At 37.3% G+C, this 24698-nt stretch overlaps 1 protein-coding gene across 9 annotated transcripts in view; it reads right to left on the bottom strand.

The window, feature by feature from the left end:
* The window catches only part of DNaseII (deoxyribonuclease II), a 235264-nt gene that overhangs the window by 155673 nt on the left and 54893 nt on the right, over positions 1 to 24698 (bottom strand). For all 9 annotated transcript variants that reach the window (XM_025299392.1, XM_025299390.1, XM_025299386.1 and 6 more), the window contains 2 exons: positions 14367 to 14544; positions 6049 to 6228 (listed from right to left, as the gene is read on the bottom strand). In XM_025299392.1, the coding sequence (XP_025155177.1) occupies positions 6049 to 6228; positions 14367 to 14544 (358 nt within the window). The remainder of the gene's footprint in view (positions 1 to 6048; positions 6229 to 14366; positions 14545 to 24698) is intronic.

Consider the following 24698-nt stretch of genomic DNA (forward strand, 5'->3'; position numbering starts at 1 on the left):
GAGAAATGACTTTCTTTTGTACCTGGCGAGCAGCACTTCGCAAATGGTTTTTCGGTTTTCCTGCTGTCCTTCATTCAGTTCACGTAGAACTCATTTTCCCATATTCTGCATTTTTCCCATGGCTTTCTAACATATGGAGACGGCTTTTCGTGTCACATTTAATTGATCTGTGCGTTATTATTGCGGTTGAGAGTCATCCTCATCCAACAATGCTTGCAATTCGCTATCTCTAAACTTTTTCGGTGGTCTTGCACGTTCTTCGTTTCTCGCGTCAAAATCGCTACGTTTGAATTTTTTAAACAACTCAAAGCACTGCGATTTATCAAGAGTATGCTCACCGTAACCTTCGACAAGCATTCGATGCGATTCTGCAGCAGTTTTCTTCAAATAGTAACAGAAAATCAATGCTGTCCGCAAATCGTAGGTTGCAGGCACAAAATTCGACATGTTCAACGCTTTTACAACCTATGCTGTTGTATGAAATTTGTATTACTGTGAGTTGAAAATCTTTGTCAGATGAAAGAAATTTGTATTACTGTGAGTTGAAAATCTTTGTCAGATGTCAACAAATGGAAATGGCGTCAATGACATGTTTTGACAGTAAATATCTTAACAGCTAGGACTATCTATGGGCAAATTCCGGTTTCATATTTACAGACCTGGTATATATATATATAGGGTATCCCATAATTGTAGGACACGAACTCCATAGCGGCATAGAGCTAAGCGGGAGGAACAAAAATGTCCTGTTTCATTTAGCGATATCTCACACAGTTTTTTAGTAAACCGCGTAAAGTTTGGCGATTGTCACGCCCATCGCTACCTATAGACGCTCCGCGGCGAGCTGTGTGCGTCGGGGCTGAGCAGTAAGGCGGTGCGCGTTGACCGCCGCGCCGATGATGGCGCTTTGACGCTTTGACGCCGTCGGTGCGCGGCCAGGCAATGATGAACGCGCTGCGTGTACGCTGGAAATCTAAGCGTGTTTTCTCTTTGCCAAAAGTGTGTGGCGCACACTTTTGGATTGCAGACGTTAATTAAACGTTTATTATACACGACGACAAATGCGAATTAAACGCAATTGCGCGTGTTAAAATTATTTTTTCGCGTAGAAACACTATCATTTCTACACCACCTATGAGATAGATAGCTTGGTGCATTTTTTTTTACGTGGTTTCCCCAGTAGGCCTAATCCACGGTTACTGATTAGTGTAGTAACTGTTCGAAGTGCCTTCCTCCAACTTGTAAGCAGAGTTCAGCTCTTCGTGTTATCTCTTGCATCGCACGGTGCGCCATATCTGGCGTGATAGTAGCGAAGGCCGCAATAATTGCTGCACGTACCTCCTCTTCTGTACCATCGCGCCGTTGCTCGACTAAGGATTTGACATATCCCCATACAAAATAATCGAGAACGTTCAAATCCCACGACCGTGCCGGCCAAGTGATTGGGCCACCGCGACCCATCCACCTGTCCGGAAAACGCATATTTAATATTTCTCGCACTGCACGCGAAGAGTGCGCGGGAGCCCCGTCGTGCTGGAATATCATAATTTCACGTGCGCGGAGAGGAACGTCCTCGAGGAGAAGAGGTAGCTCGTTCTCAAGGAATTCCGCGTACCTCTGCCCATCAAGATGTGGCGGTAAATGCACCAAAGATTTGGATAAATGTAGGCGTCTCGATAATTCGCGCACACTACATTCGGGATCGTTCTCGATCTCGCGCAATACTCTCTCCTCGTCGCGGATCGAATGCAGGACGGGTGCACCAGCGCGAAGTTTATGGACCGGCAGGAGACTCCCCATTTCCTTTGCTCGTCTTACGCAAAATCTAATAGTATTTTGCGAAGGATGCCGCGCGCGATTAGGATATCGCTGTACGTAAAGACACGCCGCGACATGATCGCTATAATCCGCCCTCGCGTAGCACATCAACATATCAAAATATTCTTTCGCCGTGAAATCCATTGTTTTAAGGCTGTGATGCGCGGAACACTTCACAGAAGCTCCTGCCGTTAAGAACGTTTTTTGTAGGCGATAGAGAAAAACAGTTGAAGATCGTATCTCAGATGTTCTGTTTTTCTCTATCGCCTACAAAAAACGTTCTTAACGGCAGTAGCTTCTGTGAAGTGTTCCGCGCATCACAGCCTTAAAACAATGGATTTCACGGCGAAAGAATATTTTGATATGTTGATGTGCTACGCGAGGGCGGATTATAGCGATCATGTCGCGGCGTGTCTTTACGTACAGCGATATCCTAATCGCGCGCGGCATCCTTCGCAAAATACTATTAGATTTTGCGTAAGACGAGCAAAGGAAATGGGGAGTCTCCTGCCGGTCCATAAACTTCGCGCTGGTGCACCCGTCCTGCATTCGATCCGCGACGAGGAGAGAGTATTGCGCGAGATCGAGAACGATCCCGAATGTAGTGTGCGCGAATTATCGAGACGCCTACATTTATCCAAATCTTTGGTGCATTTACCGCCACATCTTGATGGGCAGAGGTACGCGGAATTCCTTGAGAACGAGCTACCTCTTCTCCTCGAGGACGTTCCTCTCCGCGCACGTGAAATTATGATATTCCAGCACGACGGGGCTCCCGCGCACTCTTCGCGTGCAGTGCGAGAAATATTAAATATGCGTTTTCCGGACAGGTGGATGGGTCGCGGTGGCCCAATCACTTGGCCGGCACGGTCATGGGATTTGAACGTTCTCGATTATTTTGTATGGAGATATGTCAAATCCTTAGTCGAGTAACGGCGCGATGGTACAGAAGAGGAGGTACGTGCAGCAATTATTGCGGCCTTCGCTACTATCACGCCAGATATGGCGCACCGTGCGATGCAAGAGATAACACGAAGAGCTGAACTCTGCTTACAAGTTGGAGGAAGGCACTTCGAACAGTTACTACACTAATCAGTAACCGTGGATTAGGCCTACTGGGGAAACCACGTAAAAAAAAATGCACCAAGCTATCTATCTCATAGGTGGTGTGGAAATGATAGTGTTTCTACGCGAAAAAGTAATTTTAACACGCACAATTGCGTTTAATTCGCATTTGTCATCGTGTATAATAAACGTTTAATTAACGCCTACAACCCAAAAATTTGCGCCACACACTTTTGGCAAAGAGAAAACATGGTTAGATTTCCAGCGTACACGCGGCGCGTTCATCATCGCCTGGCCGCACACCGACGGCGTCAAAGCGTCAAAACGCCATTGCCGCCGCGGCGGTCAACGCGCACCGCCTTACCGCTCAGCCCCGACGCACACAGCTCGCCGCGGAGCGTCTATACTACATGCTGAAAAGTCTTTGGCCTGACATATAGATGGCGCCACAAACTAAAAATCCTTATATTTCTTATAGAGTACCAACCTTAACTTAGATGCTGTAAAAATTTCATGATATTTCCTTGACTCGTGTACAAGTTATAGCTTTCGAAGTGACGTTACCTCTGAATTTATCTTTACTATGGAAAAAAGTGAATTTCGTGTTTTGATTAAACATTGCTTCCTGATGGGAAAAACACTGTTGAAGCAAAGGCATGGCTTGATAAATGTTACGGCACATCTGCCCCACCGAATTCAACCATCAAATATTGGTTTGCTGAGTTTCGTCGTAACCGTACGAGCACAAATGATGCACCACGTTCAGGAAGGCCAAATGAGGCAGTTACTCCAGAAAACATCCAGAAAATCAGTGAAATCGTGTTGAATGACCGCAAAATGAAATTGAGTGAGCTAGCTAACATCATAGGCATCTCAAAGGAACGCGTTGGTCATATCATTCATGAATATTTACACATGAAAAAGCTTTGCGCGCGTTGGGTGCCGCGTTTTTTGACAATTGAGCAAAAAGCGGAACGTGTTCGACTTTCAAAGCAAAATCTGGCCCTGTTTAACCGCAATAAGAAGGAGTTTTTGCGTCGATTTGTCACAATGGATGAAACATGGATCCATCACTACACACCGGAGTCCAATCGGCAGTCAGCGGAGTGGTTATTGCCTAGTGAAAGCCGTCCGAAGCGCCCGAAGACACAACAATCAGCCGGCAAGGTTTTGGCCAGTATTTTTTGGGATACGCATAACATAATATTCATTGATTATCTTGAACATGGAAAACTATCAATAAAGAATATTACTGTACATTACTGGATCGATTGGACGACGAGGTCAAGGTCAAACGGCCACATTTGGCAAAGAAAAAAATTTTGTTTCACCAAGACAATGCTCCAGCTCACTCGGCTCGCGATACGACCGATAAATTAAAGAAATTGCGCTATGAATTGGTCCCGCATCCCCCGTATTCTCCAGACCTGGCCCCCAGCGACTATTTCTTTTTTCCCCGATTGAAGCAGTGGCTCGCTGGTAAAAGATTTTACTCGAATGAGGAGGTCAAGTTGGAAACAAATGCCTATTTTGAGGGATTTGACACCGAGCACTATAAGACCGGCATCGAAATGTTAGCGGACTGTTACACTAAATGCATTACTCTAAATGGAGATTATGTCGAGGAATAAAACACTTTTTACATTGAAAAAATCGTTTTTTCATTGTTAAGCCAAGGACTTTTCAGCCCATGTAGTAGGTTGCGATGGGCGTGACAAACGCCAAACTTTACGCGGTTATTACTAAAAAACTATGTGAGATATCGCTAAATGAAACAGGACTTTTTTGTTCCTCCCGCTTAGCTCTATGCCGCTATGGAGTTCGTGTCCTACAATTATGGGACACCCTGTATAACATATGAACATATATAAATTTTATAGTGTTTGTTAAACGAGGAAAAAATTTTAATGATAATATGACGCGAGGGCGATGCTCCAGCAGATTTCTTATATAGCAACAGGCCTAAACGCATCGCGATCCTCGCCTCGGCCACTGAATGCGGAGCGATGGTAGGGGGACGGTGGATGTTACCTCTTGAATTTCGTCCGAAATGTGCAGATCGTCTCCAGCTCTGCAGTAAAGGGAATGTAAGGGGAAGTAAGACGAGGTAAACTTTCGAAAACCGCTTGAAAAATGAAAGTAGCTTCTGAGTTTTAAAACAATATGTTTCAGAAATTACATGCAAAATTTCATGTAATTTGAAGCACAGAGACTCAACATTTTTCAAACTATAACATGTATTAAAGTAAGAGCGATCCATAAGATATAACAGATGCCGTTTATGTCCAAATAGAGTACATTAAACAGAATAAAGAAATGTCATTTATTTAACTTCATAATGATTATTAATTATCTAAAGAATATTAACAACAGCGTATGCAAAAAACAATAAAATAAAGTTTGTAGTCTCATGTAAGTATCAAATCAATGAATAATTTGACAACGACGAACGCATGATGCTAGACTGCATAACTTACTGTGCCTAATATTATAAAATATTATATAATATTATAAAAAGTATATAATATTATAAAAATACTATGAAATTGTTGTATAAATTGCATGTTTGTGCAACTTATAATTTCAATGATTTAATGATATTCGCTAAAAATTTTTTCTTATCTTGAAGGGATTATATTTCAACTCTTAAATGTCAGATAAAGCATATAAGATAGAATGCTATAATTTTTTGTTGCTCTAACATATCTAAAATTCATCAAAATTGCATCTAAGAAATATTTCCGACAGTTTTCTTGTAAGCTTATAATTAGTTCTAATAATTAAATATTATTTTATAATGTAATCTGAAAAACAAAAACATTTTTCTTGTACGATTAAACAACAGTTAAACGTTTAAGAACATTTATACAAAGTAAAAGTTTTTGAATGACACTAGATGTTATATTGAAGTAAAAGTAAATGAAAAAAATCTGATTACTTAACTTTTTCTCCCATTTTTAATATAAAATTGATTATTCTCATTTCCATTAATGTGTTCATTTTAATCGTATCAAAATTTTTTGTGAAGGAAAAAATAGATATCGGTAAAATTAGAACATTCAAAATTTCCTTAAAACTCATCATATTGGACATTCATTGAAAATTGGATATCTTGCAAAAAAATCAATGTACTTAATATAGAATATTTAAAACGCATGTGTGTACCTGTCCTGAATCTTCTCCGCAATTAGGTGTAGGCGGGTAATTTGGAACACTATGTATTAACCAGAAACCCCACCGTTTGTTTACTATTACGGCACCTTTTGCGTGGCCATATTTTCCATTGGCGGATTTGTCAGGCGGATCATCGTTATACAACGCCCAGAAAATGTTTGCTGCTTTAGACTGCAAATACATAATCGTACAAATAAATATAAAATCATTATAATTATAATTTAATAATAATATATACAATTATTATATTAATAAAAATATATTTAAATTATAAATAATAATATATATAATTATTATTATATAAGTATAAAATTATTGAAATCTTGATAAGAACATCCGTAGGCGCTTTATAATATCACATTTTTTAAAAAGATTTCTCAAAGAAGCAGATGAATTAGTAAACTTTCTACATATTTGTTAGTAAAGAATTTAGAAAAATTTATTGGGTATGGGAATAAGTTTTAATCGTTTCCCCATAGATGGCATTAATAGTATCGCTTGCATCTTTTTTAACCTTTCGATACATGGATTTAAAAGGTGTATATGTAAGCTGTTAAACGCAGTATAAGACTTTTGTTTGGAGTGCAAACAGCAAGTATTCATATCGCATCGAAAATGTCGGAATTTTTTCCAAAAAAGCAGCATTTGCGGGAAGTTCTTCTCCACTACTATCTTTTGAAGAAAAGTGCTGCGGAAACGTGCCATTTGCTTGTGAATGTTTACGGCGACCATGATCCATCGGAGCCAACTTGCAGATATTGGTTCCAACGCTTCAAAAGTGATGATTTCGATGTCAACGACAAAGAACGCGATGGTGCCCCAAAAAAGTTCCAAAAATGAGGAACTTGAGAAATTGCTTGATATTGATCCATGTCAGACACTTGAAGAATTGTCTGCAGCATTGGATGTTGATCGATCCACCGTTGGAAAACGCCTACATGCGCTGGGAATGGTTCATAAGGCAGGAAATTGGGTACCACACGAGTTGAAGGAAAGGGACATTGAAAGGTGCTTGGTCACGTGCTAAATGTTGTTTCAACGACAAGAAAGAAAGAGTTTTTTGCATCGGATCATCACTGGCGATGAAAAATGGATTCACTACGACAACCCTAAACGCAAACTAGCATGGGTGAAGCCAGATGAACCAGGTCCATCAACGCCAAAGCGCAATATTCACGGATCAAAGGTCATGTTCTGTATCTGGTGGGATATGCGGGGTATAGTCTACTATGAGCTGCTGAAACCGTCCGAAACTATCAATTCCCAACGTTACCGACTTCAACTAATGCATTTGAAACAAGCTATTCAAGAAAAACGGCCGGAATGGCGCGATAGACACGAGAAGCTGATTTTGCAGCACGACAACGCTAGACCACATGTTGGTCAACCCGTCCGGACATACCTAGAAGGGGTGAAATGGGAGGTCCTATCCCACCCGCCGTATTCACCAGACATTGCCCCTTCAGACTATCATTTGTTCCGGTCGATGCAGTCGGCACTTACTGGAGAGCGCTTCACCTCATATGACAGCATACAAAAATGAGTCGATGACTGGATCGCCTCGAAAGAAATAGAATTCTTCACTCGAGGAATCCGTTTATTGCCCGAAAGATGGGCGAAGGTTGTCGCTTCAGATGGAAAATATTTTGAATAAAATCATTTAATATTTTCATATTCAAAATTTCTTGTCTATATAAAAAACGATTAAAACTTATTCCCATACCCAATAGATAATTAAAATTAACATATACTATCAGTAAATTTTTGTATAAATAAAATATACTTAAGAAAAATAAGAAATAAATTTTTCTTTATTCGTTATAGAGATAAAAAGCGCGAGAAAATGTAGTTTCAACGAAAGACTTCACAGAATCCTTATGGGAAATTATTCGGTTAAACTTTTTGAAGACTTGCTGTATGATATTATAGTTCTTGATATGTAGATTGAAAGTGTCAATGGGCCTAAAGTCTGGTAATGAACAATTTTCAAGCTACAGCTGCTCAAAATTAGGATTTGTATACATTATGTAGCATAGTGGGAGAATATATTTATACAGGATGTCCGGTAATTAGCTGCCAACCCCAAGTGTGAAGGTAGATTGAATTAAGACAAATATAAAAATCCCATACCGTTTTGCGAGATTCGCAATAATTATAGAGTTATTAATGTACCTTATATACAGGGTGTCCCATAATTGTAAGACACGAACTCTATAGAGCTAAGCGAGAGGAACGAAAAAGTCCTCTTCCATTTAGCGATATCTCGTATAGTGTTTTAGTAATAACTGCGTAAAATTTGGCGTTTGTCATGCCTGAGCTGTGTGCGTTAAACGATAATGCGTCTCGCGCTGACTGTCGCGATGGCGTCTTGGCGCTTTGATGCTGCGCGATGGTCAGCGCAAGCTGCGTTACCGCTCAGTCTCGACGCACATAGCTCACCACAGAGCGTCTATAGGCCGCGATGGACGTGACAAACGCGAAATTTTACGCGCTTATTACTAAAAAAACGATGCGAGATATCGCTAAATGGAAGAGAACTTCTTCGTTCCTCTCGCTTAGCTCTACGCCTTTATAGAGTTGATGTGTTACAATTATGGGACATTCTGTATATATTTGCATGATTTGAAACGCGTATATGTGTTTAGCTATCATGTTCAGCTATTAGTTATCGGCATTAGCCAATTATTGTTTTGCTCAAAGACAATCAATGTACGCAAAATGTATAAGTAACGATAGAGAGTTAGATCTACAGAGTTATAAAAAATTCTTACTATAGTCATCCCTCAGCATAATATGTTTCAAGTCTATAAGAATGAATATATATACAGTGAATGTATATACAGTGCTGGACAAAATAAATCATATACCTTTCAATAAATTGAATTTGTTAGTGTAATTATTTTTTTAAGAAGCAAATAAATTATTAGATACAGGAAAATGAAAGCATTTCAAGGTATTTAAATAAAGAAAATATGAAATAGTAAAAATTGTGTCCAATTTTTTTTGTAAAATATTTATTATTCAATATTGTTACATTTTGCCGTGGACCAAATAAATTATGCACTTTTAGAAATAATAGTTAACAAACAAATAAAGTTAATTGCAATAGTGTTTAATACTTAGTGTGGCCGCCTTTAACTTTTAGTACTGCTTCCAATCGGCGGGACATACTCTCGACTAATTTCTTCAAATATTCAGGATCAATTTCCTCCCAGGCTTTCAGGAGTACTGCATAGTACAATGTTTTGTCAGTTACGTACATTTTATTCACATTCCCGTCTAAATAAGCCCACAGATTTTCAATGGGATTTAAATTTGGTGATTGTGTCGCCATTTGAGCAGTTTCATTTTATTAGATTTGAAAAAGGTAGTGGTTTTCTTCGCCATATGTTTTGGGTCATTATCTTGTTAAAAGATAAAGTTATTTTCTAAACCCAATTTCAAAAGAGATTCTTCCAAATGTCACACAATATATCGATATATCCTTCTGGTCTCATAATACCTTCAATTCGAGCCAAATTACCGATACCACACCATGCAAGGCACTCTCATACTGATATTATCGCCTTCATATTTTACAGTCTTCTGAATATTAACTTTTTTGAGAGCCTCACTAGGTTTTCGCCATACTCTAGACCGCCGTTTCTGTAAGAATAACTCAAACTTGCTCTCATCAGACCATAATACTTTTTTTCCAAAAGTCTAGAGGCATTTTCATATACTTCTTGGCAAACTCGAATCGCTTCTTCTTATTTATTTTATTGATGAAGGGATGCTTTGACGCGAACACGCTTTTTAGTACACATTCTCTAAGCCTACGACTCACAGTGCGGCTGCTGACAGTTAGGTTCATCGATTCTACAATGTTTCATGATAACAGCTTCGGATTTTGTTTTACCATTTGAACGATTCTGGTATCATCACGAAAAGTTGTAACGTTTCCGACATTTTCCGGAATAGTTTGCCACTATCCCATGTGTTTCATATTTTTTCCAGATGTGTTGAACTGCTCCAATAGAGATCGAGTATTTATTAGCAATTATCCTAAAAGATTCACCATTCTGTCGATCGTGAATGACCAAATTTCGGATATCAAAAGAAATTTGCTTTCGTGACATTGTTCTTATTCGTTATAGTTACTACTGTGACTCATCGAACACGTAAATTCTAGTCGTACTAATGTAAACAAACAGTAAAATGATGAACAATAGCAGAATGACGAAATTGACAGTTACCTATGTTATATCATGTAAGTGTATGATTTATTTTGTCCAGGGCAAAATGTAACAATTGAATAATAAACCCTAATAACCAAATCTGTCCGAAACGGATTTTGCCAGACGCCTGTTGCAGGAGTTGATGACAAACTGATGTCAAAATTAATACAGATTCTGCAATATCAGATGATGTCGGCAGAATGCCAGCAGCATTGAGACAAAATCTGTTAGAGAAGTTTGATATCAGATTGACGTCAACATTTGAACAGATTCTGTTAAGCAGCCTGACGGCAGATTGACGACAGAAAGGAAACAGATCCTGCCGTGCGCTGTCTGACGGCAGATTGGCGGCAGAATTCAAACAAATGCGGTTTAATACTATGACGGTAGATTGACGGCAGAAACGTAACAGATCCTAACGTACGCAGTTTGGTGGCAGATTGACGGCAGAAATACAGTAGAATCTGCTGTGCGCAGTCTGGCACCAGAATGATGGCAGAAACGTAACAGATCCTGCCGTTCACAGCCTGACAGCAGACTGGTGACAGAAATACAACAGATTCTGCCATATTCATTTTTATATCCTCCCTCCCCCTTCCCATTCAGTCATGCACATTACGTGAAAGTAATTATTAAAAAACAATACAATATACGAACGTAATTGTTTTTATTTATCACACAAGACAAAACGAGACAGCCAATCAGATTCACAATGGTGTTTATCGTAAATGGCAGAACATGAAGGTGACGATATTTCTTCTCATAGCCTCAGGAAGCGACGACATACGATGATTTCGAGACGATATTGGAGTAACTGATAATAGGGTTTGTGAACGGTGAAGTGGCAATTTGCTGCGATATCTGTAAATTGAAATTATATTACAGTTGAATCTTTCTAACTACAGTTACGTATAATATGTTTAAGTAAATACATGAATTAAAAGTTACATTGTATTAATGTCACAATTTCCCACAGTAAATACAATATACGTGTCGTATTCATAGTGGCATAGCAAATTGTAACATCGATACATTGTAACTCTTAATAATTGCTGGGATGAGACAGGAAAATCAGAGAAATCCGGATAAAAATATTTACCTGTGTCTCTTGCGTTCTTCGGTAATAGATTCGTCGATCCTCCGTGACATCCGATCCTCCTGTGATGACCTAAACATATAAAATGTCCGGGAGACACCGTAAAGTCGACACAGAGTACCAATTGTCTATGCCCAGAAGTCGAAATTATTTGCCCGTTTCAACCGATTTTTGAGAGCTACGCCTATTTCTCTTGTTTCTCCGCTCGTCCAAAGGTCGTTACAAGGAAGGACGGTCACGCCGCCCAGGTATAAGCTGTCATGTATCATTTGTAGGGATCTTCCGAAAGAAAAGAGAAGAGCAGCAGGCGTAGCCTTAAAAAATCGGCTAAATCGGACAAATAATATGGGAAGCAGACACTTTTGCATAAAGGCATAATGCATAACGCATAAGGAAATGAACCAATCAGTCTTTCATTTCTATTGCCACGCTTGAAGATCGCTTTCCGAAGATCCCTACAAATGATACATGACAACTTATATCTGGGCGGCGTGACCGTCCTCCCTTGTAGGAACCTTTGGACGAGCGGAGAAACAAGAGAAATAGGCGTAGCTCTCAAAAATCGGTTGAAACGGGCAAATAATTTCGACTTCTGGGCATAGACAATTGGTACTCTGTGTTGACTTTACGGTGTCTCCCGGACATTTTATATGTTTAGGTCATCACAGGAGGATCGGATGTCACGGAGGATCGACGAATCTATTACCGAAGAACGCAAGAGACACAGGTAAATATTTTTATCCAGATTTCTCTGATTTCCCTGTCTCATCCCAGCAATTATTAAGAGTTACAATGTATCGATGTTACAATTTGCTATGCCACTATGAATACGACATGTGTATTGTATTTACTGTGGGAAATTGTGACATTAATACAATGTAACTTTTAATTCATGTATTTACTTAAACATATTATACGTAACTGTAGTTAGAAAGATGCAACTGTAATATAATTTCAATTTACAAATATCGCAGCAAAGTGCCATTTCACCGTTCATAAACCCTTTTATCAATTACTCCAACATCGTCTCGAAGTCATCGTATGTCGTCATTTCCTGAGGCTGTGAGAAGAAACATCGTCGCCTTCGTGTTCCGCCATTTACGGTAAACACCATTGTGAATCTGATTGGCTGTCTCGTTTTGTCTTGTATGATAAATAAAACAATTACGTTCGTATATTGTATTGTTTTTTAATAATTACTTTCACGTAATGTGCATGACTGAATGGGAAGGGGGAGGGGGGATGTAAAAATGAATATGGCAGAATCTGTTGTATTTCTGTCACCAGTTTGCCGCCAGACTGCGTACGTCAGGATCTGATACGTTTCTGCCGTCAATCTGTCACTAGACTGTGTACGTCAGGATCTGCTTTGTTTCTGATATCAGTCTGCCGTCAAATAATGTTGACAGACTCTGCCGTCAGAATGCGGGCACAATGGATAAGCAGTTGGCATCAATCTGCTGTAAATCTCTGATTTATTCTGCCGTCAGTCTGCCGTCAGTCTGCTGAAATATTGCTATTAGGGAATGTTTTACAAAAAATTGAGCACAATTTTTCTATTTCATATTTTCTTTATTTAAATACCTTGAAATGCTTTCATTTGCTTGTATCTAATAATTTATTTGCTTCTTAAAAAAATAGTTACACTAACGAATTCAATTTCTTGAAAGGTGTATGCACTGTATCTATCTATCTATAGATGCTGCGTGTTTCTACACACATTCATGCACATATACATACATATATATATACAGGGTGTCCGAAAAATCGCCTACTCCACTTCGGGAGGTGATTCAGGACCCAAAAACAAGCAAAAATGTTCATAAAAACATAGGTCCGGAAATGAGCCGTTTCCGAGTTATAGCCACTTTTAGGTTCAAAAATCGTAATTTAGAATCCGTTTGGCATCCCTCTTTCTTAATTATTTCTTAAATTAAAAATTTTTATTTTTTAACTTTTATTTGTTATTTTTATTTAATTTTTAATTTTCAATTTTTGTTTTTAAATTTTTATTTTTAATTTTTCTTTAATTATAATTTTTTAGTTTTTTTCAATTTTTCAATATTTGTTAATACGATTACATTATATTTAAAGTAAATATGAACAGATATTTAAATCGAATTAAATAAGATGTTCAAAATAATATAAGCAACTGGGTTGGGAAGCTGTGAAAAGGAATGATTTTGAATAGTTTTGAACAGTGAAAACAACTGATTTCAAGTAGCCGTGAAAACAACTGATTTGGATAGTCGCGAAGACAACTGACTTTAAGTAGTCATGAAATCAACTGATTTCTTTTAAAAATAATGTAATCGTATTTACAATTATTGAAAAATTGAAAAAAACTAAAAAAATTATAATTAAAGAAAAATTAAAAATAAAAATTTAAAAACAAAAATTGAAAATTAAAAATTAAATAAAAATAACAAATAAAACTTAAAACATAAAAATTTTTAATTTTAGAAATAATTAAGAAAGAGGGATGCCAAACGGATTCTAAATTACGATTTTTGAACATAAAAGTAGCTATAACTCGGAAACGGCTCATTTCCGGACCTATGTTTGTATCAACTTTTTTGCTTGTTTTTGGATCTCGAATCACCTCCCGAAGTGGAGTAGGCGATTTTTCGGACACCCTGTATATATTAATATATATATATATATCATATGTATATATATATATACGTGAGTATATGTGAGTATATGTGGGTATATTCATAAATTTTTCCCTTCATTATGCTGTATGATATATGAAAATCTCAACTTTTAGGCTGTTGTAGTTTGGAAACTGTTCATTACCAGACTTTGGGCCTATTAATATTTTTTACCTACAAATAAAAAACTATCATATAGCAAATCTTCACAAAATTTAACTAAAAGCAATTTTACATAAGAATCCTTTCTTCAATTCGATAAATGAAGAACAATGAATAAAAGCATCTGTTGATAATATATTTTTATGTCTGCTAATAATATATATATTTTGTTCTTCTTACATCATCATATAAAGGTGCTAATGTATTCCCTGGGATAGAATTCTCAGCACTGATTTCTTTTGAAGATAGTTGCCAACCCTTATCAACAGTATCGTTGGTTATGTATAGATAAGCCAACCCATCTCTGATGATAGGAATACTGCTTTCATGTACCTTCGGTAACTTATAGAGTACATACCTGAAACATGAAAATAAATGCTATAGATATTATAAAATGTCAATAACAATAATAACAGTTATTATAATATGATGAACAGATGAATAATATTGGATAACTGAATTATTAATACTGAAAGATAATGCGACTAATATTGAATGATTGCATAAGTTCGTGCCCGATTTTCATAAATGGCGTTAACTTACTGCATGGCAAAGCTCCGATGTTTCTGTTTGGTTATATTGTATGCACTGAATAGGTGTGACAGTGTCTTGTGTCACTTTAGTATCAGACATCGTTCAGATAAGTCGATTTGTGCATAAGAAAAATTTTTAAAAATGGAGAACGAAAAGGTGTATTTGCGACATATACTATACGAATGTTATACGAATTTCGGAAAGGCGTGAGTGTTGGGACTACACAAAAAACATTCAGAGTGTTTATTTGAACTGTGCTCCTGCTTTCCGGACAGTTAAAAAGTGATTTGACAAATTTCGAAATGAATTCAACTTGGAAGATTAACCCCTCTCTGGACGGCTTTCTGGCATTAATGACGACATTATGTGTGTCTTAGTGGAAAAAAAACCTAATGATTACAACTGAGGAGATTGCTGAGAGGCTGAAAATCGATAATTAAATCGCGTTTCGCCATTTAAAAAAGCTTGGATACGTTTCCAAGTTTGATATATAGGTGCCGCATCTCTTGATTAAAAGGAATAAGCTGAACCGCATGAATGTGGCCATTTCTCTCCTTGCACGTAACAAAAAGAGCCTTTTTTAGATTGAGTAGTAAAATTAAATAAAATAATTTTTAGATCGAATAGTAGATCGAATAGTAAAGCGATGAGAAGTGGATTCTATACAACAACGTACAGCGAAAGAGGATCTGAAAAAAGCAGCTAAAGGTACAGAACCTGTCGCAAAAGCTGGCCTGCACCCATTAAAGATGTTGCTATGTGTTTGGTGGGATTGTAGGGGAATTATTGACTTCGATCTATTCCGACGCGGCGAAACAATCACGGCGGACAAGTACTATGAGCAACTCACTAGACTCAATGTGGCTATTTGAGAAAAACATCCGGTTTTGATTAAGCGGAAAGGCAACATCTTCCATCACAACAATGCTAAACCTAACGCACGTCGCCCAATAGACGCTGCGAAAACTGCAGGAGTTGCAATGGGAAATTCTTCAGTGCCTACCATATTCTCCAGATATTGCGTCTTCAGGTTTTCATCTGTTCCGGTCTTTGCAGAATAGTTACTACTTAATAGTTAATACTTTGCAGAATGGCGAAAATCTTAAGTCCGAGGAAGCTATCGGAAACCACCTCACAAACTTTTTTCAAGGGAAACCAAGCTCTTTCTTCAAAAATGGAATCGACAAGTTTGTAGATCGTTGGAAAACAATTGTTGAAAAGAATGGAGACTGTATAATTGATTAATAAAACTATTCTTTAAAATTTAACTTGTTAAAGTTTATTTTTAAATCGGGCACGAACTTATGCAATCATCCAATATATATTATATATCTTATATTTTAATTAATATTGTGTGGTGTGAGGCAGTAAGAAATTTTTCGTTGTATGAACAATTGTCGCGTACCGGTTATCCTGATATCACCTTCCCTCTACTTGATCTTGTCAAATTTGCTTGATCAGTGAACTACTAACACCAACTTTCCGCCGACTATCCGCGAAGATGCATGACACGGTTTCATTATTACATTGTTATATATACCAGGTGTGGCAGTTAATAATTCTCAATTTTTTTAAGAGATGGCGCTGGAAACAAGGATTGGTTCACAGTCTAACCTCTTATGTCATTTTGTTGCTATGATAGTACCTTTCAAAACGCCATTGAGGTTTAAACGATTTCGGGTTAGCGTCATATTTTTTTCGTGTGGTAAATATATCGAGTTTCAAACTAAATAAAGAGCATTTGCGGCACGTACTGCTTTTCTTGTTCAATCAAAAGAAAAACGCGAGTGAAAGCCATCGTATACTTGTGGAAACTTACGGTAATAATGTCCTAACGCAAGACGCTTTGTATGCGTTGGTTTAAACGATTCAAAAGTGCTGATTTTGACTTGAAAGATAAAGAACGCTCAAGTCAACCGAAAAAATTTCAAGATGTCGAATTGCAAGCATTGTTGCACGAAGACGATACGTAAACTCAACAACAAATGGCAGAGAGGTTAAATGTTGGTCGCCGAACCATTTGTGATCGTCTGCATGCCATGGGAAAGATCCAGAAAGCGGGAAAATGGTTACCACATCAGTTGAACGACAGACAGATGGAAAAGCAAAAAACGGTATGCGAACTTTTGCTTTCTCGGCATAAAAGAAAAACTTTTTTGCATCGGATCGTGACTGGAGACGAAAAATGGATATATTTCGAGAACCCAAAACTCAGAAAATTATGGGTTGACCCAGGACAATCATCAACATCGACCGCAAAACCGAATCGCTTCGGAAAGAAGACAATACTGTGCATTTTGTGGGATCAGAAGGGTGTCGTGTACCATGAGCTTCTCAAACAAGGTGAAACAGTTGATACTGTTCCCTACCGTCAATAAATGATCAATTTTAACCATGCATTAATCGAAAAGCGACCAAAATAGGCTACAAGACACGGAGAAGTAATTTTGCAGCATGACAACGCCCCACCACACATAGCGAAAGCGGTCAAAGACACCATTTCTACACTTGGCTAGGAACTCTTGCCCCACCCGCCGTATTCACCAGACTTGGCCCCTTCCGACTACCACTTGTTTTCATCGATGTCTCACGCACTCTCCATGAAACATTTCAACAATTACAGAGATGTCGAAAAATGGCTTGATGATTGGACCACCTCAAAAGATGTACGGGTTTTCTGGGAGCGCATCCACAAATTGCCAGAGAGATGGGAAAAATGTAACTAGCGATGGCGCATACTTTGAATAAACCATTTTTTATCTTTCTCCCAATTTAAACGTGTTTTTTTAAGAAAAAATTATTAACCGCTACACCTGATACATTATATATTGTTTCATTGTTATATATACATTATACAGAGTGTATAACGCAAGACCTAACCCGCACATGAAGGTAATATACGTCAACCTCAGTAAAAGGATCTTTGTCATTTTATAAACAACCATGTAAAATTTAGAGATATTTATAAAACAAGATTAGTGAATCAGCGTATATGACGCTGTGGAATGCACTCTATAAACGAAAACTTATTAAAAATGATTGAGAAGCAACTGCCTATTACAAAAGAACGATCAAACTTTGATATTCCGAATTTACCTGATTTTTAAATATGTATAGTAATTTCTTCACTCTAATAAAGCTTAATGCAACTTACATCAATAATTTACTTATGCTATGCGTAATAATTTACGAGAAACTGTAATTAAAATTTTTCATGATAGATGTATACTTTTTTAGTAATATAGCGAAATTCAAATAATGAGTATGGCTTACAAGGAAACATAGCAAACCCGGAAATTCAAAAAATTATGAAACTTTGTGTGGAAGTAAAGTAGCTCATTCGTAATGCAAAATTATTTTTTGTTCATGCGGAATTCCATCCCTGAGGAGGTGAAACTACCCTTCGAAAACAAATCATTTCCATTTTTAGTGTATATCTTTTAAAATACGAGACATATTTAAAAATGGTTGATATAAAAGTTGTAATGTATTCATACTCTTTGCAACTGTGTACTTAATTTGCAAAATTGAAAAAATTTTTGTAACCCCCTCCGTCCTCCTCCTCCAATTTTGCAAAATCTGTATAAAAAAGCAAACATTGATTCTGACCACTACCTGGTAACAACAAAAATAAGAGCTCGCATATCCAACATTCAGAAAATTAAAGGAAAAGAACAAAGGAAATTTAATAAGGAATCTAAAAAATTACTAAAGAACATTACGTCACCAAAATTTCTGCAAATATCCTCACTTACAATTAATGAAGAAACCTTAGTTGAAGAGGAATGGAAATAATATGAAGGAACTATATTGAAAGCTATTAAAATAATAATAGATAAAGAACTTCTAAACAAAAGGAACTCATGTTTTGACGAAGAATATGAAAAAACCATAATAAAGAAAAATTTAGTATATCAACAAATGCAGCAAAAGTGTAGCATATGGAACGCAGTCCTAAGATACGAGTATTAACAAGGAACAGATAGGAACTGTCCCTCACCGATTTTCATGGACTTTGAATATGTTGTAAAGCAATAAAAACGATTAGACTCGTATTTTTTTTATCGGCGTATCTCAAAGTTTGGAGGGTGAAAGAACCCCTAAAATAACTAACATTTTCATTTTTCGCGAATATCTTCTAAAGTACGAAGTATATGAAAAAATGTTTCCTACAAGTTTTACAGTACTTTATACTATTTGCAACGGTATATTCAGACTTTTCAGAAGTGTCAATATTTTCAACTTCCCCCTCCTACTCATTAATTTTGCAAAATTAAAAAATTTCATGAGGACAAAAATTGAAGAACATTTGATGCCAAATCCATCCATATATGATGATACAATATGGTCATGATTAATTTTTAGAAAAACAAGATATCGTACTGTAGGCGCCGCTGCAGAGAGATGTTGTGTTTTTCTTTTCAATTGCTGTACTTAATAACTGTCTCTTATACATATTTCCTCATACTATAAAATGCAAGAGAATTAATCTTAACCCGTAACTGCTGTGAAGCCATTTTAAGTACGCGCACACTGTTCACCGGTCAAATTGACCGGTAGGAAACGGAATTGATGAATATCTTGACAAATAACATAACCACATAACTGCGCGTATATCAGTTGACTGACATTCAGAATGTAAGAAAATACACTGACGGATGAATGCGCAACTAGAAAATTAACCGCGTTATTTAAATTTCAAATAGTGCAATGGTCAAATTGACCGGAGAACAGCAGTTACGGGTTAATGACACAATATGCAACTTATTACATAAAATAAAGATGTTAAATAGATTAACATGCATATAAGTGGACCATTTAAGTTGATGATGCGAAATATCTCAAAAATGAAGTGTTGGAGAAAGAAATGTTTTGAATAAAAGTTGTATGGTTTAAAGAGGGACATATGACGGTGTCCTTGGTTTGACCTTGAAACGTGTATTTAAGATTAGTTGAAGGGCAACTTTTTTAAAATAGACAGCTGAATTTTTTATTATATCTTCTTTTCCTACCAATTAATTTTAACAACTTCTATCTGGAACATTTTTTATTTACCTGATAATTTTTGGGATATTTAAGGGAAACTTGGTTAATTTTTCAACAATTAACTTACGATATATCGCTAATTATTTGTAGAAAGGAAAAATGGTATTAGACTTTTTTACTCTACTTGATCTTGAGAATATATTATTATAATAGCGCTCTGACTTTTGATAATCTGATGATTTTGAAATTTCCAAAGATCGATAAGTTAATAAAAGTAAAATCACTATTATAACATTCTTGAGATTAAATAAAGTAAAAAAATCTAGTATCATTTTTCTTTGGACAAATAATTAGCAAAATATCGTAAATTAACTATTGAAAAAGTTATCAAATGAAAAGTTTTCCTTAAATGTCTCAAAAAATATTAGGCATATAAAAAAATGTTCCAGACAAAGTTATTAAGATTAATTGGTAAAAAAAGAAGATATAATAAAAAAATCGAACTTTCTATTTTAAGAAAGTAAATTGATCTTTAACTGACCTTAAATATACGTTTCAAGGTCAAACTAAGGACGTCATTGTACGTCCCCCTTTAAACCATATAACTTTTATTTAAAACATTTCTTTCTCCAACGCTTCGTTTTTGAGATATTTCTCATTATTAACTTAAATGGTCCACCCTATATATATTCATCTAACATCTTTATTTCATATAATAAGTTGTATATTGTGTCATTAAAATTAATTCTCTTACATTTTATACAGGGTATTAAACTTAATTTTAAAGGATTTTTTTGTGAAAATGAACGTTTACGAAACTAAGTGATAAAGTACATGTTATTCAAAGTATTATCCATCGTTAACTACAACTTTTTCCTATCTTTCTAATAAAAGGCGGATTCCTCGGCGGAAGAACGACTCGTCTTCTGTGGTTATCCATGAATCGAGCTATTTTTTGATATCTTCTAAAGAACTGAAGTGCTGGGCAGAAAGGTAATTCTGTATGGATCGAAACAAGTGGAAATCAGAAGAAGCAATATCTGGTGAATACGGCAGGTGGGGTAGAACATCCCATCTGAGCAGCTCTAGCGTTTCCTTCACCGGTTTAGTTATGTGGCCGAGCGTTGTCATGCTGGAAAATCACTTTGTCGCGTTTTTTGGCGTATTCTGGTCGTTTTTTTTTTAATTCTCGGTTCAGTTGTACTAGTTGTTGTCAATAACGGTCCCCAATAATGGTTTCACCAGGTGTTAGCAGCTCATAATAGACCACACCCTTCTGATCCTACCTATAAATACAGAGCATTACCTTCGGACGATGGATAAGTGGAAAATCTCCACTTTTGAATCGTCTAAACTAGTATCACAAGTTGAGATCGATAGAGCATAATCCCCATAAGCTTCGGACGGCAAATGACGACCTTCAGCTACCGATTTTTTCAAATGGAAACAAAAAAGTAACGCACAATAGAAATAAGGGATCCTTATTTCTACTGTGACACACACGTGCACACACACACACGCACACACGCACACACGCACGCACGCACGCACGCACGCACGCACGCACACACGCACACACACACACAGACACACACACACACACATAGACACACACACACACACACACACACACACACACAAATGCGCGCACACACACACACGCGCGCGCACGCGCGCGCGCACACACACGCACACACACACGCATACGCACACGCACACGCACACACATACGCACACGCACACGCTCTTACATACACACAAAAGAGGCGTAAATCCGACCGTGTACCTCTGTAGTAGTACAAAGTATACTTCTGTGTGGTATACTTTGGGTAATGCGAATGCCGGCGGTATGTGAAGCTTTGAAGCTTCATATCTTGGGATTGGCTTACGCAAGAAACAAAAATAGGTAGTGTTTTGAAAACGTCTCGACAAAGGCTACAAGAATATGCAATAAAAAATAGGAGGTTCTACTTAAGAAAGCATCGATCATATTGACCTGGCCTTAATAAAGTTACTCAAGGTCAAGTCCGTATCTTTATTATATGCCCCCCCAATATCCTACAACTTTTGTCTGAAACATTTTCCCATATTTAAAGCCGTTTCCGAGATCCAAGGGTAAGGTCGGACTTTACAGATACCCTGTGTACGAAAGTCAAATAAACATCGTAACAAGATTGTTCATGCGAACAGGTTAGCTTCTTTTTGCGAATGAAAGATTTAGTCCTGTAGGATATTCCAAGCCCGCTAGTTATAAGTTGTTATCAGTTATTTGAGAACACTGTCTCACCTTGGAATGTGTGATTTTAGGAAATTGGGGATCCTCTGTCAACTTCATCGTCTTGGCTGGCATCGACCTTCCATCAAGAAGAAAATTCCTACGAAGACTGTTTCCCCCACGGTTTTTGAACCGTAGTTTTTCCGTGGAGCTGGTTTAAGTGCCAGGGCGAATATTGAAGCAGGGAGTCGAGGTGTTCTGATAAAGGACGTTTGAGTTCACAGGAGTTACTCCTTCCCCTCCACCCTTGTCCGAAGACGCCGGGGAAGAAGACGACGTCGAATAACTATTTCGATTGAGATCACTCTGCAGACGTCTTAAAAACTGATCATCTCCTGGAGGACGTGAATATCCTGAAGACGAAAGGAAAGTTAAGATTTTTTAATTGGGATCATAGATTTATGGAATCCGGTAATCCGTAGCAGCAGCTCAAACTAGGACAAGAGCCATAAAGGCTCCTAGAGTTAAAGAAGAGACGTTTCCCTGAACAAATTGGGTCGACAATTCTTTGAAGGAAAGAAGTAACGTTATGCACCACGGTATGTGGTATTGCCTATCATTTGATTACTGGTCAGCTGGGACGATTCGATCAGCTATACGTCGAAAAATCAATAGCTGTCCTTAAAAGTAAAGAGCGATCTCCCTGGGTGACGAATCAATAATAAAAGACGAAAAGTCGCACACGAGCCATCATCGAAGGCTGACGTGTGGCGATCATGTTCTCAAGTTCTGTTCATACGAGAGAAAGTTGTAAATATTTTGTAAATATTAGTGGTAAAGCGAAGCTTTTATAAAAGTCTGGTGTAAGTTTCCTTGGCGAAACCCGGATATGCACGAATTACTAGGTGCGCAACTAAGTTTCCGGGTTTCACACATGGATGGCGCTAACGACACATGTAGTCGATATACATGTCTGAAATTGTGTTTTTTTATAGCTTGGACATCTGTTAACAATAACCAGTCGTAATACCAACACATATCGCAACGCAAAAATATTCTTTCTATCAACGAAGATGTCGAGTTTTGTGCCAAATAAACACCATTTGCGGGAAGCTTTGCTTTTCAGCTTTAATTTGAAAAAAAGTGCAGCTGAAGCACGTCGTTTGCTTGAGGAGGCCTACGGCGAACATGCACCATCGAAAACTACCTGTGAAGATTGGTTTAAACGCTTCGGAAGTGGCGATTTCGATACAGAGGACAAGGAGCGTTCTAGAAAACGAAAAACAATTGAGGACGCCGATCTGCAAGCGTTATTGGATGAAGATGACGCAAACACAAGATCAACTTGCGGAGGCATTAAACATGACTCGCCAAGGTATTTCCAAACGTTTACATGCCATGGGAAAAATTCAAAAGGAAAGAAAATGGGTGCTGCATGAGTTGACTGAGAGACAGATGGAAAATCAAAGAGCTACTTCCGAAATTTTGCTTTTGCGGCATGAAAGAAAAAGTTCCCTGCATCGAATTGTTACTGGCGATGAGAAGTGGATATATTTCGAGAATCCCAAACGCAAAAATCGTGGCTTTCACCTGGCGAAGCATCAACATCGACGGCACGGCCAAATCGCTTCGGAAAGAAAACAATGCTCTGCGTTTGGTAGAACCAGAAAGGAATCGTGTACTTTGAGCTGCTGAGACCGAGCGAAACTGTTAATGGACATCGCTACCGACAACAACTGATCAATTTGTACTATGCATTGCTCGAAAAACGGCCAGAATGGCATACGAGACATGAACGAATGATATTGCAGCGCGACAACGCTCCGTGCCATTGCACTTCCATCGTCCAAGACACCATCAAAACGCTGAAATTGGATCTGCTACCGCACCCGCCGTATTCGCCAGACCTGGCCCCTTCCGATTATCACTTGTTCCGGTCGCTGGCGCATGGCTCGGCTGGGCAACACTTGGCCAATTTCGAAGAAGTGCAAAATTGGTTGGATGAATGGTTTCGGGCCAAAGTTGCGTCGTTTTCATGTATCATCGCGATATTCATGTATTGCCAGAGAGGTGGCAAAAATGTGTAGCTAGCGAGGGACGATACTTTGAATAAACCATTTTTAATATTTCTCTTGAAATTTTCCATTTTTCATTGATCAAAAAAACCCGGAAACTTAGTTGTGCACCTAGTAAGTTACAAGAAATTTAGCAATTGCAGTTTATTTTCATTATTCTCATTTCATTCTTGTAAATAAAGAATAATAGGCTGCTATTGATCACTTTCTTGCAAATTGCAACTATATGACTAATGTAGATAAGTATTTATACTTCTTTGCATTTTTTTCATGTTAACGTAATATCCCTAAAAGTTAATAACTAATATAATTCTTGTGTTAGTTAATTTGTACTGGATATATATGACTTTTCAATTTGTTACATATTACTTATATCACATATAAAATATTAAAGAAGCTAAAAAATAATTTTTGTATTAGTGCACTAAATAATATAATTTAAAATGTAAAGACGCATCATTATGATAGTTTTATAAAATGGAATAGAAAATAATAATATAATTATGCAAATTATAGTGTATAATGAAAATTTGTACAGGCATCTAAATGACAAAATATTTTACATTTTCGTAATAAAAATTATTTTAAAATTGCAATTCTGGTGTATTCTTTATGTGATTCTTATATATTTTTTCGAATGAGATGCACAATGGAAGTAAGTATATTAAATATATTTAAATTAAAATAAAAAGAAAAAAAGTA

Source organism: Harpegnathos saltator, unplaced genomic scaffold (genome assembly GCF_003227715.2).
Source record: "Harpegnathos saltator strain DR-91 unplaced genomic scaffold, Hsal_v8.6 scaffold273, whole genome shotgun sequence".
Taxonomy (NCBI): Eukaryota; Metazoa; Arthropoda; class Insecta; order Hymenoptera; family Formicidae; genus Harpegnathos; species Harpegnathos saltator.